Source organism: Protopterus annectens, chromosome 5.part1 (genome assembly GCF_019279795.1).
Source record: "Protopterus annectens isolate FY-2018-M chromosome 5.part1, PAN1.0, whole genome shotgun sequence".
NCBI classification, from domain to species: Eukaryota; Metazoa; Chordata; order Ceratodontiformes; family Protopteridae; genus Protopterus; species Protopterus annectens.
In genome coordinates, this window is record NC_056736.1 from 365,172,837 (window position 1) to 365,196,568 (window position 23,732).

At 40.0% G+C, this 23,732-nt stretch overlaps 1 protein-coding gene across 1 annotated transcript in view; it reads left to right on the forward strand.

The window, feature by feature from the left end:
* Positions 1-23,732, forward strand: part of LOC122803163 (short transient receptor potential channel 2-like) — a 1,104,815-nt gene that overhangs the window by 596,124 nt on the left and 484,959 nt on the right. Inside the window, exon 10 of the mRNA XM_044072780.1 lies at positions 22,569-23,182. Coding sequence (XP_043928715.1) covers positions 22,569-23,182 — 614 coding nt within the window. The remainder of the gene's footprint in view (positions 1-22,568; positions 23,183-23,732) is intronic.

The following is a 23,732-nucleotide window of genomic DNA, read 5'->3' on the forward strand; positions in this document are numbered from 1 at the left end:
AGCTACTTAACAGGTGCATAAGGAGAAGGAAGTGGTGGGAGGCTGAGAACATCAATAACTGCCATAGATACGTGCATCAAATAGTATACAGTAAACACCCACTGACTGACATGTTTCACCCACAGATGTACATGTATTAGCTTGCAACCCCAAGGAAGGCAGTGCCTGGAAAAGTACACCACCCGGGAGAATGAAGTGTTACTGCAGGCTATCTTCATATATGGCATGCACCTCCTGAAAAACAAAATGCTTAAAACAGGCAACATCAGGACCAAATTTGTCACTGACTGTTGCAGGATGGGAATGTTATGGGTAGAAATAATAGGTCTCTACAACAGGATCAACAAAGCTTTACTGATAATAATAGTCCATGCAGTTGAATAGTCACAGGATATTTTAAAAGACAAGACCACTGCAGGAGGTGGATCAGCAATAGTGTAGCATCTCATTGGGGCAGAAGAGATTTTGGCCTCATTTGCTGAACATGGGGATTGGGTTGGATTTGGCTTCTCACCTGGCACCAACCACCTGTATGTCACTCAGGAATGCATCTGGTTAGAAATGACTATTACTGGACAGTGTAGCACACTTCACTGTATTTGAAAGAACAGATTAATCACGTCCCACCTCAATATCTGTCTATAAGGGAGCTATAGTTATTAAGTACTATTCCTTGGATGACATCTCAAACCGAGATCCAATCTGTTCATGTGCTCAAGTGGAACGTACACTTACCCATGTGTAGCTGGTGCTCCTCATGCTGTTCCACTGCTCCTCATCCTTGTACAATGTCAATTCTTATAGGATCATAAGTTCATTGCTAAGTATTAGGCTAGCTGCCCTTGTGGGCCATTTTAAGCATACCCAGTTTTCCTTTTTTGTGCTTGAAATAACTTATTCCATTTGGTTATAGATTGGCTTTACCCATCCCATGGTTGATAATTATATATTATCCCTAATGAGAATAAATGGGATCATACCATATATTATTTGAAGGGACCCATGTATGGGGTAAAGGCTTTAGGAGATGGCTTTGTCCATTAGTAATACAGGGGGCAGTTCTGAGGTAAATGTTCTGTTTCCCATCCATAGATCTAAGTTGCACTTGAGTATGGACAAGGATGAAGTTTGTTTTATGTGGATGGTGAGTCTGTTCCACAGCAGCAGTATCTTCTGTGAGATATACTTGTCCCTCTAAACTATTCTGTTGATGTTGCAGAAGAGGTTTAGATCCCTAAACCAAGTATTTCTGACACCATTTGACTTGCAGATGTGTAGTAAATCCATTAGTAATGGGTCTGGGGATGCCCTGTATGCCAGTTACAGGTTACCACTTAGCAGTCTGTAAGATACAGAGTATAGTGACAGAGCTTTGGGGGGGGTCCATGTAGGACATTCTTGTCCTCATTCCAGTCAATATTCATCTTCCTTTTCCCATCAATATGCAACACAGATGCAGAGAGGCACACTAGACTTCAGGTACAGGCCTTCCTATAAGATGTAAAACTGGGGTTCCATTTGAGCATGCTGCTGGTAGTTCACATTAATGACAAATATAGAGCTATGGACCTGATGGTGTACTTCCTGTCCTGGCACTGCCCATCCTTCTCTCATCCTCATGCTTCACAAAAAAAACATGGGTTGCATATGTCTTAAGCAGAGGTGTTTTCTTTGGATAAGATGCCAGAGTGAAGCCTGTTCTGACCAGATTTGTAGTACATTGCATGTCTGATGCTGCCTTTCTATTCTCTACACCAGTATGTTGTTAGAATTGTTTTTCTTTATACTTTAAAGTTGTTTGAGGAATACACAACTCTTTAGACAAGCAACTCTCAATCACAAGAGACAGATGCACAGACGTGGCTTTTAGTGAAAATGTTGCAGCATTGCAAAAAAAAAAAAAGCTTCTGTGTAATGTAAAGACAGTCATTCAAACAGAGGACCTCTTAAACCATCGTACATACCAACAAATAGAAAATATAAACATAAATACATAAGCACTTACCATTGGTTGTCATGTGCTCCTCATCCTATCCTGGTGTCTTCAATTTTGCACCATCTGGATGCAGACCCTCATAACATCCTGGTACCCTTTTTCCCTTGTTCCATTCTAGTGCTGTGTAGCAACATAGTGGGGATGCACCACTATTAAGAATGTCCTGTCCTTTTAAGATGTTGAACTAAGGTCTTGTCTGTTCATGATAGTGATATTGGAAACTCCTTGTGTGTAGATTGTGCTTTTCTTTGTGTCCTGGTCCTTCACACTCTTGTCCCATCTTACTTCTGTTTAGGAGAATAAAACATGGTATTGGAATCCTGAGGTGTCAGCATTCTGATGGTATGTTAAAATGAGTTCCCATATGTGCATGTATGTGGTAGCACAGCTGAAACACCCAGTTAACAGTGTATAGTTGAGTTGCCTTATACCATCCTAGTGCACTTCATACTCATATTGTCAGAGTACTTGCCCTTATTTAAAATGTACAGTTGTGTAAGTAAATGTACTTTAACAGCAGATGTTTGAATGATCATTGCTGCAGTAGCCTAATCTATATGTGTTATATCCTGCTAAGGATATAACAGCTGTCAAGATTGGCTACTGCAGCAAAGATCCATATGAAGAACAGATGATCATTATCCCTTTCCTGTTGTAAAGCAGAGCAGCACCTTTGGGGTGGTGCTGCATTAGGGGTGTTCATTTTTCAGATAAGATCTAACACTGAGGTCTCATTTGGCTGTCTTATTGGTAGTTGAGAGTAATGATAGACCATTGTGCAGGTGATGACTGCTTTTCCCCTCCTGGTTCTGCTTGCTCGTTTCTGTTTCTCATGCTGAACAGAAGTATAGTGGGTAATTCAGTCCTGAGATGCTTTTCTTTTCCTTTGAGTAAGATGTTAACATGGCATCCTTTTGATCAAGTTCGTGGTATTTCAAATTCAGCATGAACTTGCAAGCACTTATCTGCTGTTAATCTATCATGCTGTACAACATTATGCTAATACATGTCCCATTTATTTTGTACATTTATGGTCCTTGATGAATACATAATCGTTTAAACATGTAACCTTCTTAACCACAAGTAGCAGACACAAAGACTGGCTTTTAGTAAGGGTGTTGTTTCATTGCAACCAGCCTCTGTACAAAGTGAAGTTATTAGTCATAGAGAATGGCAGTTAACATGTACTTGTCAGTATGAATGTTTATATATCTACAGAGATATTGACACCTCCATCCATAGCAAGAAATAGTGTTTCTGTAAACATAAGCACATACATTTCTGTTTACTATATTCTCCTCATTCGTTTTCGATAGTCTTCATCTATATACCACTCTCATACTGTAACTGTCTTGGTTTTCTTCATCCTTGTCTCATCCAGGTTCTGTACAGTGACAAAGTGGGGGTGCACTGCACTTAGTTCACATCTCAAGTACAGCACATACTATGGTCTTATATGACCCCTACAGTGGTACTTCCAACTCCTACCAGTGGGTAAATTGGGCTTTTCATTTTATTCTGGGGCATCAGCCCTTGTTACATCATATTACTCATGAGCAGTCCAAAAGATGGTGCTGAGGTCTTGAAGTGCTTTCCTTTTGATGATATGTTGAAATGAGGTCCCAATCTCTCCACTAATGGGTAGCTCAAGTGGAACAGACTCTTACCAGTGTGGAGCCAGTGCCCCTCATCTTCATAGCATCTAGACACTTTTCTCATCCCAGCTTGCTGGTTGTCATAATTTCTCCATCATGATACACTAGAGTGACATTGGGGGGGGGTGCACTTCATGCGCTCTCTTTCAGGACGCATATAAACTGAGGTACCATCTGATCACATTGCTTATAGTTCAGACTAATCACACACTTACTAGAGTGGGCCTGATGGTGATCATACTGTCCTGGTACAACTAATCTTTGTCCTTTTGTGATGCTGTACAGAAGCATATGTGTGTATTGCTCTCCTCATTAACTAGTTCCCTCTTCATGACTTGTTAACTAGTAGTGGTTTCTGACCAGTTATCACTGGTACAAATGGAACACACATACCTACAGTGTGTACTGTTGCTTTTGTCCCATAGTGTAGAATAGTATAACATTATATCTTCCTTTTACTCTATACATTTATGTTCTTTGATGAATATATAGTCATTTGTACAACCAACCATCTTAATAAGAAAGGGAAGATATAAACACTGGCTTTTAGTAGTAGTGCTGTTATATGCAACAAGCCTCAGCACTATATAAAAGTAACCAGTCACACGGATGTCACATCTGTACTATGCAAAGGTAGCCAGTGACATGGATGTTAACTCTATACTATGCAAAGGTGGCCAGTAACATGGAAGTCACATCTGTACTATGTAAAGGTGTCCAGTTATATGGAAGTCAATTCTGTACTATGTAAAGGTGTCCAGTTATACGGAAGTCAATTCTGTACTATGTAAAGGTGGCCAGTCACATGAAAGCCACCTCTGTACACTGTAAAGTAGCCAGTCACACAGACGTTACCTCTGTATTGTGTAAACGTAGCCAGTCACACAGAAGTTACTTCTGTATTATGTAAAGGTAGACCGTCACACACAAGTTGTCTATGTAGTATGTAAAGGTAGCCAATCACACAAGTCACCTCTGTACTATTTAAAGGTATCTAGTCACATGGAAGTCACCTCTGTATAATGTAAAGGCAGTCAGTCACACGGAAGTCGCCTGTGTAGTATGTAAAGGTAAACAGAAAAAAAAAAATACCTTTACTGTGGCAAACTGTATCCAATACGAACCATAAAACCAAACAAAGAAAAAAGGATAGCAGAAACGTTTAGTTGAATTCTCCCCACTTTATTTCGGCAACAGCAAAGCTTTCAGCACTGAAGAAGGGGAAACCTGAAAGCTTTGCTGTTGCTGAAATAAAGTGGAGAGAATTCAGCTGAGCGTTTCTGCTATCCTTTTTTCTTTGTTTAGTATGTAAAGGTAGCCAGTCACATGGAAGTTGCCCTTGTATAATGTAAAGGTAGACAATCACACAGAAGTCACCTCTGCACTATTTAGAGGTAGTTAGTCACATGGAAGTCACTTCAGTATAAGGTAAAGATAGCCATTCAGACAGCAATTCATGAACGACAATGCTCATATTGATAAAGTACCAGTCATCTACAGAGACGCATCTTACATCACATCACTATCCATGCCAATGAGAAATAAGGTTAACAGTATATAGTAATCCTCACCCTCCCATGTTGTTGCTTCCTCATTGTTCTAACATTTTATGCAGCTCTCCATCATATCCGACTGATGTAGAAAAGGATAATGGTGGCACAGAACCGTGAAACGTGCTGTCCTTCTGGAAAGATGTTGGGCCTGTCTGTCCACACTAGTGATGCTTCAAGTGAAGTAAACTCTTGTCAGTAAGTGGATTGGTTTTCTCATCCTTTCATTTTGCCTCACACCCTTCTCACATTCTGTTTCTGTCAAGCAGTGTTGTCTTGAAGTATAGTTACTTGGATGATAATTAAAACTGAGGTTCCATCTGGTCATGTATGAGTAGTTCAGGTGGGTTACACACCTACCTCATGTGTATGTCCTCATGCTGTCCTACTGCTTCTCATCCTCAGACAATCTGGAATCCTCTTCTCATCTCATCCTGTCACTCGTCCTCCTTTTAAAGTCATAATGCAGCAAAGTATTATAAAGGAAGCTGCACTTCAAGTACTCTCATTCAGATAAAATGTAAAAAAAGAAGTTATGTACTCACCATAACATTCCATCTGAGTAGTTCTACTTCATTTGTCTTCAACCTGTGGGATACCAGATCCATATCGCATCCGAGCAGGCAATCTTACTAGCATCAGCTTCAAGCTCCTCCCCTTACCCATAATACACCTCCACTACCTTCCAACCCCCAGATCGAGTTTGCTGATCCTTACACTGATAATCCAACCTGAAAAAATGCTTATGACCAATAACTGCAGCCCACAGGCTGTTCACAAGACAAGGTCCGGGGGAAGGAGGGAGGGACGGTTGAAGACAAATAAAGTAGAACTACTCAGATGGAACATTATGGTGAGTACGTAACTTCTTTATCTGAAGTAGTTTACTTCATTTGGTCTTCAACCTGTGGGATAGAGTCCCCAGTTACCAAACTCCTGGGTGACCCTCATGGAAGGATATTCCAGAGCACCGCGGAACCAAAAGATGCTCTCCTTCTGGAAGTCAAATCCAATTTGTAAAGAGAAATAAATGTATGAGATGAGGACCAAGTAGCTGCAGAACAAATATCATCCAGAGAGACTCTAGACCAAAAGGCCTCAGATGTAGCCATGGACCCAGAGGCATGACCAGGAGGAGACATGCCTCTGGCCTTATTTACCTGAAGGATGCGTGAAGAAATCCACTTAGCAATAGTGACTTTGGAGATAGGTTTACCCAAAAAGGGTTTATAGAAGGATACAAACAACTGATCGGATTTATAGAAATTTTTTGTCCTATGTAAATAGAATTGTATCTGTCTATGAACATCCAGCAAATGGAGTTTGCATTCCATGTTGTTAGCAAAATTAGGAAAGAAAACTGGTTGCTCCGCATTTTGAATCCACTGCAACCACAGATCTAAAATTCTTATCTTGTAGAACAGCATTTCTGGTGGCTATTACTTCTGCAAAAAGGGTTTCAGAGCTGCAGGCCTTGTCCGTCAAAGTTCCTTATATGATTTTCCACAAAGATAGGGTTTCTCTTCAGACCAATCCATCCTTTCTTCCCAAGGTGGCATTACCAGTTAATATTAATCAAACCATGAATTTACCAGAGCTTGGAGAACCATAGTAAGGTCCCATGGGGGAACAGGATCCTTGACAGGAGGGCGTAACAGAAAAGCTCCTTTGATAAGGCTTTACACAATCTGGAGGAGGCTAGAGAGGCAGAGTTCTCACCCACATGAAAATGATAAATGGCAGCCAATTGAACATTGACAGTAGAACTAGCTCCATGTTGAAAAATATCAGCTGGAAAATCAAGAATGGCAGAAATAGGAACCGTAAAAGGGTCTAAACTCCTTTGAGAGGCCCAAAAAGAAAAATGTTTCCATGTACTGTGATAAACCTTCCTGGTAGAATACTTATGAGCAGCCACCAAAATAGACCTGACTGAAGAAGATAATCCAGGAGTCCTAGCATTCATGGGAACTGGAGCAGCCAAGCTGTGAGCTTCAAACTGTCCAGGTTTAGATGAGGAACCCACGATGGGTGTGAAATCAGATCCTGAATGGGATCCAAGATCCAGGGCAGAGTCAGACGAGATACCAAAGGAAGGGAAACCATATCTAGCGAGGCCAAAATGGGGTAATGAGGATCACTTGCTCCCCAGTCGATGAACTTTCTGTAGAAACCTCAGAATAAGAGGTACTGGAGGGTAAGCATACAGAAGACTGGGAGGCCAAGCATGAATTAGAGCATCTCTGGGCCTCCCCAGGCAGGGGGTTCAAGGCGAAAAACTCCCTGCACTTCGCGTTGGAAGGAGATGTGAAGAAATTGCAGCAAGGCTGACCCCACTCCAGGAAGATCTGCTCCGCTACTGAAAGATTCAGAGACCAATCATAAGGCATCAGAATAGTCCGACTTAACCTGTCCGCTAGAATGTTGGACCATCCCGGAATGTGCATTGCGATGAGAAAATGACCGGTGGAGATCGCCCATTCCCACACTCTCATCACCTCGCGACAAAGGGGGTAAGACCTGGTCCCTCCCTGTTTGTTGATATACCAGACCACTGACATGTTGTCTGACTGAATTGCAATGGTTCCCAGAGGAAGAAAGGCATGAAGGGCCTGCAATGCTAAAAGGACCGCCCTCATCTCTAGAATGTTTATGTACAAGCTGGTCTCTACAGGGGACCACAAGCCTTGGACTGTCCTGCCTGAACAATGCCCCCCCACCCGAGTTTGGAGGCGTCCTTGGTCACTGTGGCTTGGGTAGGGCCTGGAACAAAGGTCGTCCCTCCAAAATGTCCGGAGAACACATCCACCATATGAGGGATGACTGACAGACTCGACTGAGTTGTATTGGATACGATAAAGGAAGTTCCACTAGGGACCATTGTACAGCTAGTGTCGACTGTAGAATTCTTATATGTAACCGGGCACACGGAAGAAGCATTATGGTCGCCGCCATTGAACCTAAGGCCCTCAACACTGATACTGCCAATGGAAGATGAGAATGATAGATCAGAGAGACATGCATCTTCAGGTTTTGTACTCTCTCCAAGGTCAGGAAAATTTTGCACTGTAATGTATCTATCCTTGCCCCAATGTAGTCTATCAACTGGACAGGATTTAGGAGTGATTTGGATGTGTTGATTGTGATCCTCAAATGCAGGGCAGGGATTAAGAAATAATCTCTGTTTTGGGAGAGTAGATGCCTGGTGGGAGCAGTGAGGAGCCAATCATCCAGGTACGGATAGACCTGAATTCCCTAAAGCCTCAGGTGAGCCACTATCACTGCCATCACTTTGGTGAAAACCCTGGGGGCTGTGATGAGGCCAAAGGGTAGGGCTTGAAATTGGTAATGATTGACTCCTAGCTGGAAGCGGAGGAACCTCCTGGAGCTTCTGTGCATTTTTATGTGATAGTAAGCATGTTGGAGGTCTAATGAGCACATCCAGTCGCTCTCTTGCAGGTACGGCATGATGGACTGTAGTGTGATCATCTGGAATTTTTCTTTGGCAACTGACAGGTTCAGGATAGATAGGTTCAGAATGGGCCTTAAGTCCCTTATTTTCTTTGGCACCAAAAAGAACCTGGAATAGAAGCCCGATCTGGACTCATCTGGTGGGACGGTTTTGATGGCTCATTTTCCTAGCAGCTTGGAAATTTCCTGTGCTGCTGCCTCCCCTTGCATGGGTGGTACGTCCGGGAGGTGTTTGGGAGATTTGGGTGGACCCACAATGGGGATAGAGTATCCTCTGGATATGATCTGAAGCACCCAGTGGTCCGATGTTATGGACTCCCATGCCGCCAGGTGCAAGACAAGGAAGTGTGGAAACTAATGACAGAAGTAAGAGCTGCGTTGCAGTGAGGAATAATTTATGGTACATACGAAGAACACAGAAGGAAGCAGTGTAAATGAAGGACAGAGCTAGAAAAGACATTTGCCTTATAAAAAGAATACCAAAAAGTTCTTAACATCTTAAATGTTTCTTAATGCTAAACTATTCACATAAAAAGTGGCACATGAAACATCCATATAATGTTCTGCTAAGCACATCTGCAATGCCACTCAAGAAAAATAAAAAAGTGACATTTTTTTTAAGACCAGCTATGTATTTTATGCTTATGTCAACAAATGACTTTGGTATCAAAATCCAGAGTTATGAGTAATGTTCCCCTCAAAGTACTGCTACTGGATTAGGCCTAGCCTGCTTTGTGTATAAATCAGCTTCTGTGGAACTATGTGATGATGAGATTTATTATGATGCTGTTCCTGGCCTCTATGACATCACCATGCTACTTACATTAGAACCTATCAGCTATGTAGCCTGGGTTTACAGAATCATGCATTATCTTGCAGCTTATAGTCCTCCATCCCCTAATCTTACTCCCCCTCCCCATAATATGGCACCTGCAACCTGGCCTTTGTTTAGAATGTTCTAGCAGACAAGCCACACTTTGGAGAACAAATAAAAATTCTTACATGGCAAATTGTTATTCAGCTACCACACCCAACACCTCTCCCAAAAAGGGATGTTGATGTGAGTTCAATGTTATAAATCTTTAAACGTATGTAATAAAAGATGAACACACTCTAAAAAGGCTGCACAGGTAGCCTGTAGCCAGATAAATATCAGCATATGAATCCCCTCTCATTTTTTACAAGATATGGTGGGCATAGTTACTGTGTTTAATGGCTTTATTGTACCATTTTTATGTCCTTTAAAAGGTTGAAGATGGGTGTATGTAGTGTTTCTGAGCTAGACAAAATTGATCCCCCCTAAAAATTAGATTCAGGGTTTTAATTCATGTGATTTATCCCATAATTTTTAAGACCTGTGTCTATCTGGAGCATGTGGAACTCGTATGTTTCCAGTTTTCCTGACATATGAGATGGGGAAAAGTACACAGCTCCATACCTGTCAACCTCTTAGCACAAAAAATCTGGACAAAGTTAAAAATAATGGGGGGGCAAAGCCACAAAAATGGGGACAGATTTTAAATATTGCTCTTTTAAACTTAGTTGCTAAAATAAAAGGTCCCGTGTTGCTGTGCATTTTCTGAAGGATATGAAGTCTGAAACTCAAATGTCTGTCATTATTTAGTGAATTTAGTCCTCACTGATTTGCAATTAAATTCTAGAAAACCACAAACTTCATGAGGAGCAGACCAAAATATGGAGCAAAAATCTGGACATTCTGCAAAAAATCTGGACAGTTGAGAGGTATGCACAGTTCTTTAAGCAAGATCTGGATGTGATGGGGAGACAAATGTGTGAGAAAATACCACAAATGAAAGACACTAATAGGTCTAGAAAGATTTTCAGTCTCATCACATGCAGCCTATTAGTGTCACAACCAGAAAGGCCTATTCTAAATCATAACTGTGCATATACAGCAGGTCTACACACTAGTACTACAGTCTAACAAACTGGATTTCCAGGTTTTCAGTAGTGATTATAAACCTACATGTAGTCAAACAAATCTGTCTGCAATTCTGCTGTCTCAGTAAGGGTCTGTTTGTCAGCCAAATTACCTTACCTGTTTTCACAGCAAAGGAAACCAGCTTGTGCTGATACGAAGAAATGTTTATATTTATTATCCTCTTTCCGACCTTCATATTTGTGTCCAAAGAACTCATCTATTTAATCTATCCTTATACAGAGTTTTTTATGAATTGTGTCTGGAGCTCCTGTTAGAGTTTTCATACTTTGGTTTCCTTCCTTGTTTATTTACAGTCAAAAACTGTCAGTTTAAGGAAGTGGTCAGAAGAACAAAGTCAAGAAGAAGAGCAAAACAATACAGAGGGAATCCGTATCTAGAAGAGCAGAGTCAGGAAAGAATAGACGCCAACTTCCCATTTTGCAAATAATGCCAAAATGTCTCACTAACTTGCATTCAAATGATTTTTTTATGCTAAATAAAGACAATAAATATAGAATTTTAATATGTATCAGTTAGCAAACAAAAGGTTCATAAAATATCTACATACCTCTCAACTGTCCAGATTTTTGGCTTGTATTTTTGGTCTATTCCTCATAAAATTTGTGGTTTTCTGGCAAATCAAGGAGGACTGAAGTCACTAAATAATGACATACATTTGAGTGCCAGATTTTTTATGCTTCAGAAAACAAATGCTTACTCAAATCCTGTTATTCTAGCAACTTTCTAAGTTAATAAGAGCAATATTTAAAATATGTCCCTATTTTTGGGCCTTTGCCTCCTCCCATTATTTTAGGCTTTGTTTAGATTTCTTGCTGTAAGAGGTTAAAAGGCATGTCTCTAATATTATTCCATACAGTTACAGTAATGTTACTCAAGGAAACATATACAGTTTGTAGTGAGAAAAAAATACAAAATTCATTAAGATCATCTAGTATACTTTATACTTGCCTTGAGAAATTACCTTCCAAAGTATGCACTAACAAATCTTCCTCTCAAAGTGCTTCTGCTTTTAGAATAACCTGCCTATACTATACTACTATTACTGAAGTACAAACCAACTCCTCTGGAATTCAACTAAAACGTAGCTAATTATGACACATTTTCTGTCTTCTATGACATCACCAGGCATAGAAGAAACTAGTGATGGTTCCTACTACTTACACGAAGACCAATCAAGAGTTAAGAACTGTACACCATCATGTAGCTTGCTGTTCTTGACTGTCTCCAGTGTTGCTCCTGTCATGACATTTGCTATCTGACCTTTGGTTAGAATGTGGAAGTGTGACTAGTGACATTTAGGGGTGTCAATAACATTTTTGATTAGGAGCTCAAGGTCTTAGGCCAATCTCCAAAAATGCTGCTTGTTTTTAAATGTGTAACTAAAGATGAAACAAGCATACTAAAGTTGTTGTTGCAGAAGAAGCCTTTAACTAGGTTATTAGGACTATATCAACCATTTCTCATTTGGGATACACTCCTTTGCAGAGCATTCATCTAGCAACTGATGTTGTTCCCCATTGTGGCACTCTAAGATGAGGAATAGAAAATAGTCCTCTATGGCAGGAATAAAACAAAAAACACTTACTTTTTAAAAACTGTAGCACACTGCTTGTTACAACCTAAACTACAGACCAAGGTGCTGGAGTACTTCAGTTATGACATCACAAGAGATATTAACATTTATTTCTGTTCAGCATTCCGAAATGCAGATACAGAAATGTATGTCAACACTGCCTTGTTGCTTATGTTCCTTAACACCTTGCATCTGGGGAAGTTGCCCTGTTCATCTGACCGTAACTAGGCCTCTGGTCCTTTGAACAATTATATTCCTAGATGTGGCATTTGTACTATTTTTATTTCTTTTACATGTGTGACAATGGTGGAGCTAGTGTCCTTGATTTGGGCCAAATGCCGCCCTTTGAGAAATTAAGTTGTACACTACGGTGTTCATACTGTATGCATTTCTTCATCCTGAGAACATAACAAAGTTATAATCATGGCTGAACTGCTGGATCACTTAGCAACCTGAACCCCCAGGCTGAAGGAAAATCTTTTAAAATCATACGGAAACAAGTTCAGTATTTTAACTTATGCTGTACACATTGCCAGGTAAACCACGTAAGTCCAAAAGGAAAGAGTGCATTTAAGACATTTTTCAATTTTTATTGACCACTTGGGTGGAAATGCAGCACACAACTCTGTAAGATCTGAATGTGCTGAGGTAAACAAACTGCTGAGATCATTCTACTGATGGAAGATTTTTGTGGGAACAGAATGACTTTCACTTCTGTCACATGTAAAGCAGCTCTGCACACAGTATTATAACCTAGCAGTCTCGATTTAAAATCTTGTGTAATAGTCATGAACCAGTACACATAGCTAAACACTAGTACAGCTCTATCCATCTGTCCTCTATCTGTAGTATCCTTTTGATGTTCTTGGAAAATCTAAGCTTATGGGCTTTCATCAGAATAAGACAAACAATCCCACACAAGTACGGTATGGTACAAGGCCAAAAGACACTGGAAGTAAGACCAAATACCAAAGGCCAGCACACAGTCAGCTATCCAAAATCGCTTTATTAGTTCTTCAGCATACCAGTTTCAGCATGCTGAAGAACTAATAACGTGATTTTGGAGAGCTGACTGTGTGCTGGCCTTTGGTATTTGGTCTCGCTTTCATCATAATGCTCAATAGCTTAACCACACCTAGAAATTCTTACCAAAGTATCTGCTACCTACCAGTACTGACTTAACCATACTCTGCTGCACCTGTCTGTTGAAGGAAGTTCTTAACATTATTATTGCTGCTTAGTAAAACTGAAACGTAACTCTGTGGAATATAATGGATTTCTAGGATCTATTATTTTTCTGATGTACTAATTTTTGAATCTTGGATCTGATATTAACATTTGTTGTTTTTGCATTATATTGCATTTTTGTGTGACATCTTATAAGATTTGTTAACTGTGGAGATTTTCTCCGGGGCCTCCACTGAAAAGGGGCCTGTCATGGCCTAGTTAAGCTTTTCCTGTAAACAAATACTAGTAAATATATAAATAAGACTAAATAAAATACATCTTTCTGCGATGGTTGTGTTTTAGTAAGGGTCAAGTTTGCTCTTTTTTCACTTTCTTTCTGTTTTAAGTTTATATAAACTTTATATTGCTTTCATACAATTCAGGTTTGAAGCAACAGATACCGAAGAAACTTTCATGTTCAGAATGCTACAGTGGAAATCTAGTTTGTGCTACATACATAAAAGAAAAGAGTTAAATTTACTTCCCCTTCCAGCTCAGAAATAACTCGTCTATTTTATCTCAGGTTTTGCAAATGACATATTAGACTATTTATTAGTTCTTCATATTTTATACCAGAGTTTTGCCTACAGTTTGCAACCCATTTCTAAAAGCTGTGGGAGCCCCCAGACCGAAAATTCCTGTCCCACAAAGTTAATTCTACATCTTGTCTTAATCTCCGAGTTTGAGTTTTAAGTGGATGCTATTAGAAGCATATTTAATCTTGAACCATGCATACCTTATTGGGTAAAGCAGTAATTAGAATTATTATAGGCCCTCTCCTCTTCCATTAAAAAAACATAAATAAATCGTAATGGATTTAACCATGTTTCTGTACAGCTCACATTCATTGACGTGTGGCAGGAGTTAGAGGTAAACGTGAGATTACAGGGTGTGTTTGGATCTGTATTATCGAGGTTTTGGTTCTGACTAGGCACCAGATAACTACAGGCCCAAGCACTAGAGGAGCCAGCTAGGGAAGGAGTGAACATCCCAAGAGCAATCCGAGGAGGAATGTCCAACAATGAGCTTCAATGCACAGTGGCTTAGGGGTGTAAACCTAACCAAGGACTGCATGCACTCCAGCCAAGAACTGCAGGTGTGTGGCAAGTGTATACACCCGCAGCAGCTTGGCATAGTCAGGCACTGCTCCTTGTATGCCATCTGACAGGGGAATTGTTTCCTGTAGGGCAATAACTGCAGTCCTCAGTCTGTGCCTGTTCTTCTTGGAGTCTACCAAAGTTAGAAGTAAGAAATAATATTGGTTAGATAAGTAAAATAATTTACAAAGACAAGCGCAAGACACCTACCAGTGATTATATCTAGGGATATCCCTAATTTTGTTTGAAAATGTTGCTCTATCTTTCCTAACATTATATATTGTTAATTGTTCTAAGTCAATAGTATCAGTGCTTACAAGTGTCCCTAATTTGGAACCTTTTTCTCTAATTATTTTTGCTTTGTCTCCAATTCTAGGGGTAAAAGGTCAAGAGCTATGGTAGTGCATGGACCAAATGCCCCAACATAACATCTTTGTACCTGTCATAAAGGAAGTACATTCCTTGTATAGTCATACAAAATACACACAGCAACTGCTTTAAAGTTTATGAGCATTGATAAAATGCATACATTTGAACCAAGTAAAATCGATTGATTTGGATTATTAGTTTATAAAGAATAAATGTGGATTGTAAATACAGAGCATTGTTTAGGCATACGTACATAATGGTGTTTTAAGTGTAATTATCACATTTGTCTAATATATGCCAATATTGCATTATTAATTATACTTAATCAGCTTTATATGCTCTCCTGTTTCTATGTTTTTATAGTTTCTGTTTACATTTCATGACCTTTTATGAATGCTTCCCCTGTGTGAAAATTAACATTTGCACATTATTAACAAGTAAGTACCATTCAAAAACCATGTCAACATTTTAGAATTCTGCATAATTTAAACACTTTTATTAAATTACCTCTTAAGACATAGACACAAATACATTAACAGAAAAGAAAACAAACCATATCAGCATTTTTTCATGCATTATACATTGCATATATGTTTACTTTTTTATAACAACTGCCATACACTCCAGCATTACATATATTGTGCAATTTCTGACTTCTCTTAAACCTCACTCTTCCTCCTGAACCTTATTCTGCATTTGTTGTTCCCACAACTTCCATTAATTTCTATATAATTTATTCCTTCCCTTTTCTAAAGATTTCACTTCCAGTTATTTTATCTTTTAACAATATTCAGTTCTTCAGTTACAGTTGATTTAGACTTTTATTTCCATTTTCTAGTAGTTGCTTTTTTTGGCAGCCAATAGCATTAAACTTAATAAGGCCTTATGTGCAGGCAACTCAGAGCTTGTGTTTCAGCTCAAAAGAATCATTTCTTTAGTTACAGCAATTTGTTCCCCCAATATTTCTGACAGAATGCTATATAGTATCATTTTAAAATTTGTCTACTCATCACATTCCCCAAAAACATGTTCTTAGTTACCTCTCTCTTCCTCATCACACCTACTACATTTACTATCTATCTGAGGAGAAATTCTTTGATGTCTACATGGGGGTATAAAAATATCTATGCAAACACTTTCAAGAAAAAATCCTAAACCTTCTGGAGTTTGTTACATACTTGGGAGCCATACATATGTCCTTCCATTGTTCCTTTGTAAATTGATTTTCCAGTCTCCCTTCCCAATCTTTTCTAACCTCCTCTGACTGATTCTTATAGGTATCATGCAATATTTTATACACCTTACTAATTGGTGCTGCGGTAGCGTTGTCGCCTCACAATAAGACATTCTCCTGTTCGATTCTCAGCTAGAGCGTCTTCTGTGTGGAGACGTGTGAATGGGTGCACCTTCATTGAAGGTTGTGCGTCAGGGCTGGCAACTCTACACACAAAAATCTACTGCCAATCATTAGTGGACCGGAGTTCCGTTGTGGCGACATCTAACCGGGAAAAGCCGAAAGACACACCACCACACTAATTATCTCTTCTTTAACAGCAGCTTCTGTTCTAGACTCAACTAAGAACTCTGCTAGATCTAGTCTTTGACTTAAGACTCTCCTGTCCTTTTCTATTTGACTGTACTCTAAAAACAATCCATGCTAGGGAAGGCAATCTCTACCCTTTCACTGCAAACTTCTTGGAGTCATTCCACTCAGTTATCTTTCCCTCTTTAGTTATTTGCTCCCAATATCTTGGTTCCTTTGCCTATTTTCTCCACTAAGTTCCAGCCCCATCTTGCCTATTTTCTGTACCCCTACTGGCAAAGTCTCCTTTCTCCATTCCCATGTTTACTTAGTTCTTAGAATATTTTCTGCAACTTTATGAATGTACTACTCTGTATGGTTATTGTTTTTCAGCTCAACGATATGCATCCAAAATCCTACTCTGTCCTTATTTCTAACACCCCCCCCCGCTTCATCATCATTCCTTTCCACTTTGATTTACAAACTGCTTATGTTATGCACATGAGCCTTAACTGCATACCTCTAAAATATCCGTACAAATCAGGTAATCTTAATCCATCATGTTTTATGGGGAGAATCCCTTCCCAAATAAATTCCTTCAACCTTTTATTAATTGTTGTGTGCAACTTCTCCTCTGGTTGATAAAAATATGCCTAAAATGAATATAAAAGTAAAGGGAGTAAAACATTTTCATTGCTTCTATCTATATCCATAAATAAGAGTGTATAGTTTCTCAGTTTTTGTATTACCTTTTGTTTAGCCTCTTCCCAGATAACCTAGGCTGCTATAACAGAATCCTTTTTAATCCCTATACCTAAATACTTCATCTTATCATATCCCCTTAAGTATAGGTATTGTTGAACCAATTCATGTGCGAGTACATAATTTACTGTTATAGCCTTTGTTTTATCTTCATTAATTTTATATCCCGAAAAGGCATGCAACTGTTTCAAAATGTTCCACAACACAGAAATATTTTCTGGATTTATCACACAAAATAATATCTTCCACAAATAAAGCCAGCTTTTCTTGATTTCTAAGTTCTTTATTTTCTTTGCCGCTGGCTCTACATATAAAGTAAATAACAAATGGGAAAGAGGACACCTCTGCCTGGTTACTTTGTTCAAACACAGCCTTTAAAAGGGGAACCCTCTCACATTGATTCTTGTTTCTGATCCTTCATATGTCCTAATTAGCCCAAATATTGCATCAGGGAATACAAATGCTTCCATTGCCCTACTCACAAATCCCAGCTTATTCTATCAAATGTTTTATCTGCATCAAGACTCACCAACAACCAAGTTTTTTGTATGTTCTATTTCCCTCTGTATCATCATTGTTTTATTAATGTTGTCAAATGTTAGTTATGGATCAGTGTAGTTTTGTGGAGCAAAAGCAATTAATTTTGGCAACACTTTTGCCATTCTTTTATCTAGTATAGACATAAACACTTTATAATCATGGTCTAGATTTGAAATGGGTATATATGAAACTATATCTGATGGGTATTTATCCTCTTTGGGTGAGATAGTCATCACAACTTTCTTCCAATCCTCTTTGTGAGGTATTTCTGCGGCCTTTCCAGTTGTTGTAGATGTCTTGTGAGATGCATACTAAAAGGGGTGTTGTACTCTATAATGGGTCTAATGAGTGATGAGTAGAGGGGAACAATGACCTCTTTTTTCCTGGATGAGAAACCTTTTGTGATTAGGTGTGCCATGTAGAAGGATTTCTTGACTGCTGTGGAGATGTGATTATCAAAGGAGAGTCTACTGTGTCCCAAGGTCTCTTATCACACTGTCGGTGTTAAGTACACTACCACCTATGTAGTAGCTCATGGGTACAGAGTTTTAACCAAAGGGGATGACAATGCACTTTTTGGCATTGAGCTTGAGGCCATGGCTTTGACACCAGGCATCTGTCTCAGTGAGGCCCTTTTGTAGGATGTCCACATTGTTAGGAGTTTCAATTATGGCTCCTAGTTTGCAGTCATCTGCAAACTTCATTAGCCAAAGACCTTCTGTGTTAGCCTGTACTTTAGAAAAGTAGATACCAAACAGGAGAGGACCAAGGACTGAACCCTGTGGTACTCCACTTGTCACTGGTCTGAAATCAGATTTCGAGTCTGCTACTTTCACAGTGTGGGTTCTGTCAGTGAGTCAGTTAGCAACCCATCTTGTGACATAGGGATTTATACCTACTTTAGTGAGTTTATCTATAATTCCATAGTGGGGGATGGTGTCTAAAGCCTTGATGAGATTAGGCTGTGTGAATCACCTTACCCTCGTCTATGGCTTTGGTGACTGCTTCAAAGAAGTCAATCAGGTTTAGGAGACATGATCTGCCTTTTACAAACCTGAACTGGGTGAGGGCCAGAGTCTGGAGATTACCAATGTCTTTGTTTATAAGTTCCATGATGATACGTTCCATGGTCTTGCAGGCCAGGCTCATTAGGCTAATGGGGCAGTAGTTCCCAGGGTCCATGGTGGCTCCCCCTTTGTGGAGTGGGATAACTGTTGCTGTGCACCATTCAGTGGGCACAAAGCCTGAGGTGAGGCTATGATTGAACATGATGCTTAGGTGGGGTGCTAGTTCATTCTGTAGTTCATGTAGAATGCAGCCTGGGATGTTGTCAGGTCCCACGAATACTGTGTTCTTGGCTTTGGAGAGTGTGGTTTTTACCTGTGCAGTCGTGATTACAAGAACTTTGCATTCTTCCGGTATAGAGATGGGTCCTTTAGGGGGGTGAGGGGGAGGTAAAATTAGCACTGAACCTATTTGCCAGGATGTTGGCAATATCAGTTGGTTCTGTATATTTAGTGCCATTGTGCTGTAACTCAGAGCAGATCTGAGTGTTGCCGTTGAGATTCTTGACATAGCTATAGAATACTTTGCGGTTGTCTTTAGAATCAGTGGTGATTTTGTTTTCATAACTAGTTGTGGAGGATTTTATGAAGGATCTCAGCTTCTTACTGAGGCTGACCAGGGAGTTCTTCCAGTCATGGGATTTTACTCTTTTTTGCAACAATTTCTTTCTTCTGTTGTAGAGTTTGTTTATGGCAGGGGACCACCAGACTTGCTTCCTTTTTTTGGAGGATAGCATCTTGGTTCCGTTAGAAATAGCACGATCCATGCACTCATGTAAGTGCTTATAGCATGCATTTGTGTAAGATTCAGCAGTCATAACTGTACTGTCCATCTGCATGGGTGTCATGAAGTTCACCTCTTCTGTCTTAAGAAGCATGAAGTTGGCTTTGGAGAAATTTTTTTACCATGGTTTCCTTAATGGGGGGTGGGGCGGGATGTGGATATCAAGGGTGATTAGCTTATGGTCGGATCGGACCAACGAGGAGTTGACTTCAGGTGTGGAACACCGGTCACTCATGTTGGTAATGACTAGGTCTAAAATATTGTTGCCCCTGGTGGGGGTGTGGTTAAGTTGATCCAGAGCACTGGAGTTTATGAATTCCAGAAAGTGTTGTGTGAAGGAGCTGGTACACGAGTAGCTTTCCCAGTTAATAGTGGGGTAGTTGAAATCACCCATTATTACGGTGTTTGGCTGAACCCTAATATTTTCCAGTACATCAAGAAAAAAGGAGTGGGAATCCTGGGGCATGGTGGGGGACCTGTAGCAAGCTACAATCTGGATTGCAGTTTTGCCCAGAGTTATTTGCACTTGGATAACCTCAGATGCATTATGCTGAGGAACTATCCTGGAGGTATGGATATCCTTAATGAATATGGACACACCTCCACCTTTGGTGTTCCGGTCCAGGTTACATGGCCGAAAAGTGTGGTATTTGTTATAACCTGGTAGTTCAGGGGTGCTCTCTGGAGCCTTGAACCAGGTCTTAGTCACTGCACAGATATTGATGTTCTCCATTTTAAGGAGTGCTTCGAGTGATTACATTTTGAGATTTAGACTTCTAGCATTGAGTAGGATTACCCCCAGTTTTGCTTGCCTGTTCCTGTTACTGTGGTGAATTTGTCATTTGAACCTTACCTAAAAAGGCACTATAGGGGCGGCAAGAATCTTAGCCAGTATCCAGAATCCCAGGGGTGACAGGTGCAGGCCATCTTTGGCAAAGCATCATGGTCTGTCAACCGTGTCATCCCAAGCAGACAAATACTGGATCCCCTTAGAATGACACCAGAAACTTAGCCAATTGTTGAAGTCAATAATTTTGTCCTTGTACTGCGGTATCATTCTGGGTGATGGCAGAATGTTACTCAGGGCTAGGGCCATACCTGCCTGTGCTACAAGATCAGAGAGCTCTTCCATGTCTCTTTTTATGTAGTCCAGGGAGGTACGTCTCAGGTCGTTCACACCAATATGGACAATGACAGAGTCATATTTGTACTTGTTGTGGAGTGACCTGAGGGCGTGGGTTATGTGGCGGATCCTGGCACCTGACAGGCAGCTGACAGTAACCTTCTCCTTGTTTAGCCTGGTGAGTAGGACATCAGTGTGCCTGACTATAGAGTCACCTATGACTAGTGTGTTGGATACGTTGTTTTGCCTTATTGGCTGTGGTTGAGTGGCACACTGAGTCTGTGGGCAATTTGACATTTGGGTTGTGTTGGGGGTGGAAGTTGCTTGCGTTTATGCTTTGGAGGTCTCTATTGCTTGGGCAAATTATTATTGAGAGCCTCCACAAATGTTTTTGTGTTTCTATGTGTGGATTTTGGTGGTGTAGGTTTAGTGGGACTATGTGATGAGTGTGTTGTGGTGCAAATGTTTACCTTCTCCTCTTGAATGTCAAGTTCAGTCTTGGTTGGAGAGAGCTTTACCTCCTGTTTGGCTAGATAAGTGCATCTCTCACAGGTTGTAGTGTTGGGTGGTAGGAGGAGAGGGTTATCTGTGTACATGAGGAAATTTCTACATTGCCCCAAGATGCCCAGATTCAACAGATTGACAGGAGATAACACTGGGAGCTGACCCTTGGACATGCCTGAATAAAAAAACTATTTTCCTCTAGATAAGTGAGGAAAGTGAGTACAAGAGCTGTTTTTCTCTAAGCAAGTGAGGAAAGTAAGTGCAAAAACTGTTTTCCACTAAGTAATGAGGAAGTCTGGGTGCTATAGTAATTAGTAGCTTATTTAGTGCTTACAACAAGTTCTGAACAACTGCTGAGCATGACTAAGCAAATTCAAGTGCTAAAACTAAGAATCTGTATCTGCACTAGACTAGCTACAGGAAAGAAACAAGTGCAAATGCGGGCTTTCAAATCAGAAAGTTGAGAGAGATGGAAAAGATTTCCCAGATGGCCAATAACTACAAAGTCTGGGCCAGAACCACTCCTTATGTGGTAGACAGGTTACCTAGAGCTTACCACTCCTACTGACAAGCTAGAAGGCTTCCCTCCAACACAGAAAGACTTTTTAGTAACAGGTGCAGGCCATGCCTGAATGGCTTCCACTTTGGCAGGTTCTGGCCTTCTCTTACCACTCCCCACTCTATGTCCTAGGTAAGAGAGCACTGCCATACCCACTTGACATTTGCTCAGCTTAATGATCAACCCTGCACTCTGTAGTCTGCCCAGCACTGTCCTGACATGTTGAAGGTGCTCTAGCCAGGAATGGCTGTAGATGGCAATATTATCTAGGTAAGCTAGGGCAAACCCTCCTGCTCCTGCCAGGATATAATCTACCAACCTCTGGAAAGTTGCTGGGGCATTCTTCATCCCAAAAGGCATCTTTGTGAACTTGTACATGCCAAAAGGAGTCACAAAGGCTGACTTCTCTCTAGCACTGGGAGTCAAGGTAACCTGCCGGTAATCCTTGGTAAGTTCAATGGTTGTAAGATACTTAACCCCACCCATTTTAAGACTGTTGAATTTAAAGCTTCTGTTTGGTAATACCTCAACAATAGAGGGAAGCTGCAAACGTTTAAGTACTTTCATTCCGGTTAATGTACCAGTGGTTAAGGCATTTCACGATTTATGTGAGCTTCAAATTAGAAATTTGTATAATGGTACTGTTAGGAATAGTAGAAAACGTTTTAACTTGACATTTGAAGAATTTAAAGCGTTTAAGGAATTACAATCTAGCTCAAATATTATAATAAAACAAGCTGATAAGGGGGGAGTAGTGGTGCTTATGGAGAGGGCTAAATATATTTCAGCCATGTCCCTTTTGCTTTTAGATGATGTTGCATTTAAATGTATTACCTGTATGGATGTAAAAAAATGCATTGCGTATGTGAACATGGTCATTTATGAGCTGCAACTGCATGGTGATATAGATATAGATTTATTTAATTACTTGACTGTTTCTTGCCCTGTCACTCCACAACTTTATGGCATCCCCAAAATTCACAAGTCTATGACTGATCCACCTATGAGACCTATTGTCTCAGGTGCTGGTTGGGTGACTGAGCCCATATCCATTTATTTGCATGGACAGCTCCAACCATTCCTTATTGAATGTGATTCTATCTTACAGGACACTATTGATTTTCTGCAAAAGCTAAAGGTCTGGTATAGTGTAGGAAAGGTAGACTTGGCCGTCAAGAGGTACTATTTGGTTACATTGGATATTGTATCTTTGTTTACGGTCATTCCGATTGATGCTGGTATTGACTTACTAAGGGAATTTTTGGCATCATGTCCCAATCCAGATTTTGGTAAAATTGAAAATATATGTAGTCTTATGGATGTCATATTGAAAAATAATGTTTTTCTTTTTGATGATTCTCTGTACCTTCAGCTTACGGGTGTGGCTATGGGTACTTCCGTAGCCAATACGTATGCCAATCTGGTACTTTACCAGTGGGAAAGGAAATACATGTTTAGTGATACTAACCCATATAGACACAATATTAAGTTTTTTCAGCGCTTTGTGGATGATTGTTTTTTGCTTTGGAAAGGCACATTGGTAGACTTGAATGAATTTATGACCTATCTAAATTCAGCATCTTCTTTTTTAAAATTTAAAATGTGTTATTCAGAAACTGACATTACTTTTTTGGATATTAACTTGACACTTGAAGGAGGCCTTATACACACCAATTTATATAGGAAAGATGTTTGTGCGGGAAGGTATACACATGCTAGTAGCATGCATGCACCACATACTTTTAGAAGCACTGTAAGGTCTCAGTTATGTAGACTGAGTAGATTCAACACTGATGACCAGTGCTTTGATAAACAGTTGGATGACATGCTAGCAGATTTTGCTTTTAGTGGATATGATAATATGTTATTGCTTGATGAGAAAAGGAAAGTGTCAGAGGATAGAAAGACGGTGTTGGGGCCAGTTTTTCTTACAAATACTTCAGACATGGGGGAATAACACTTCATCCAGTTTA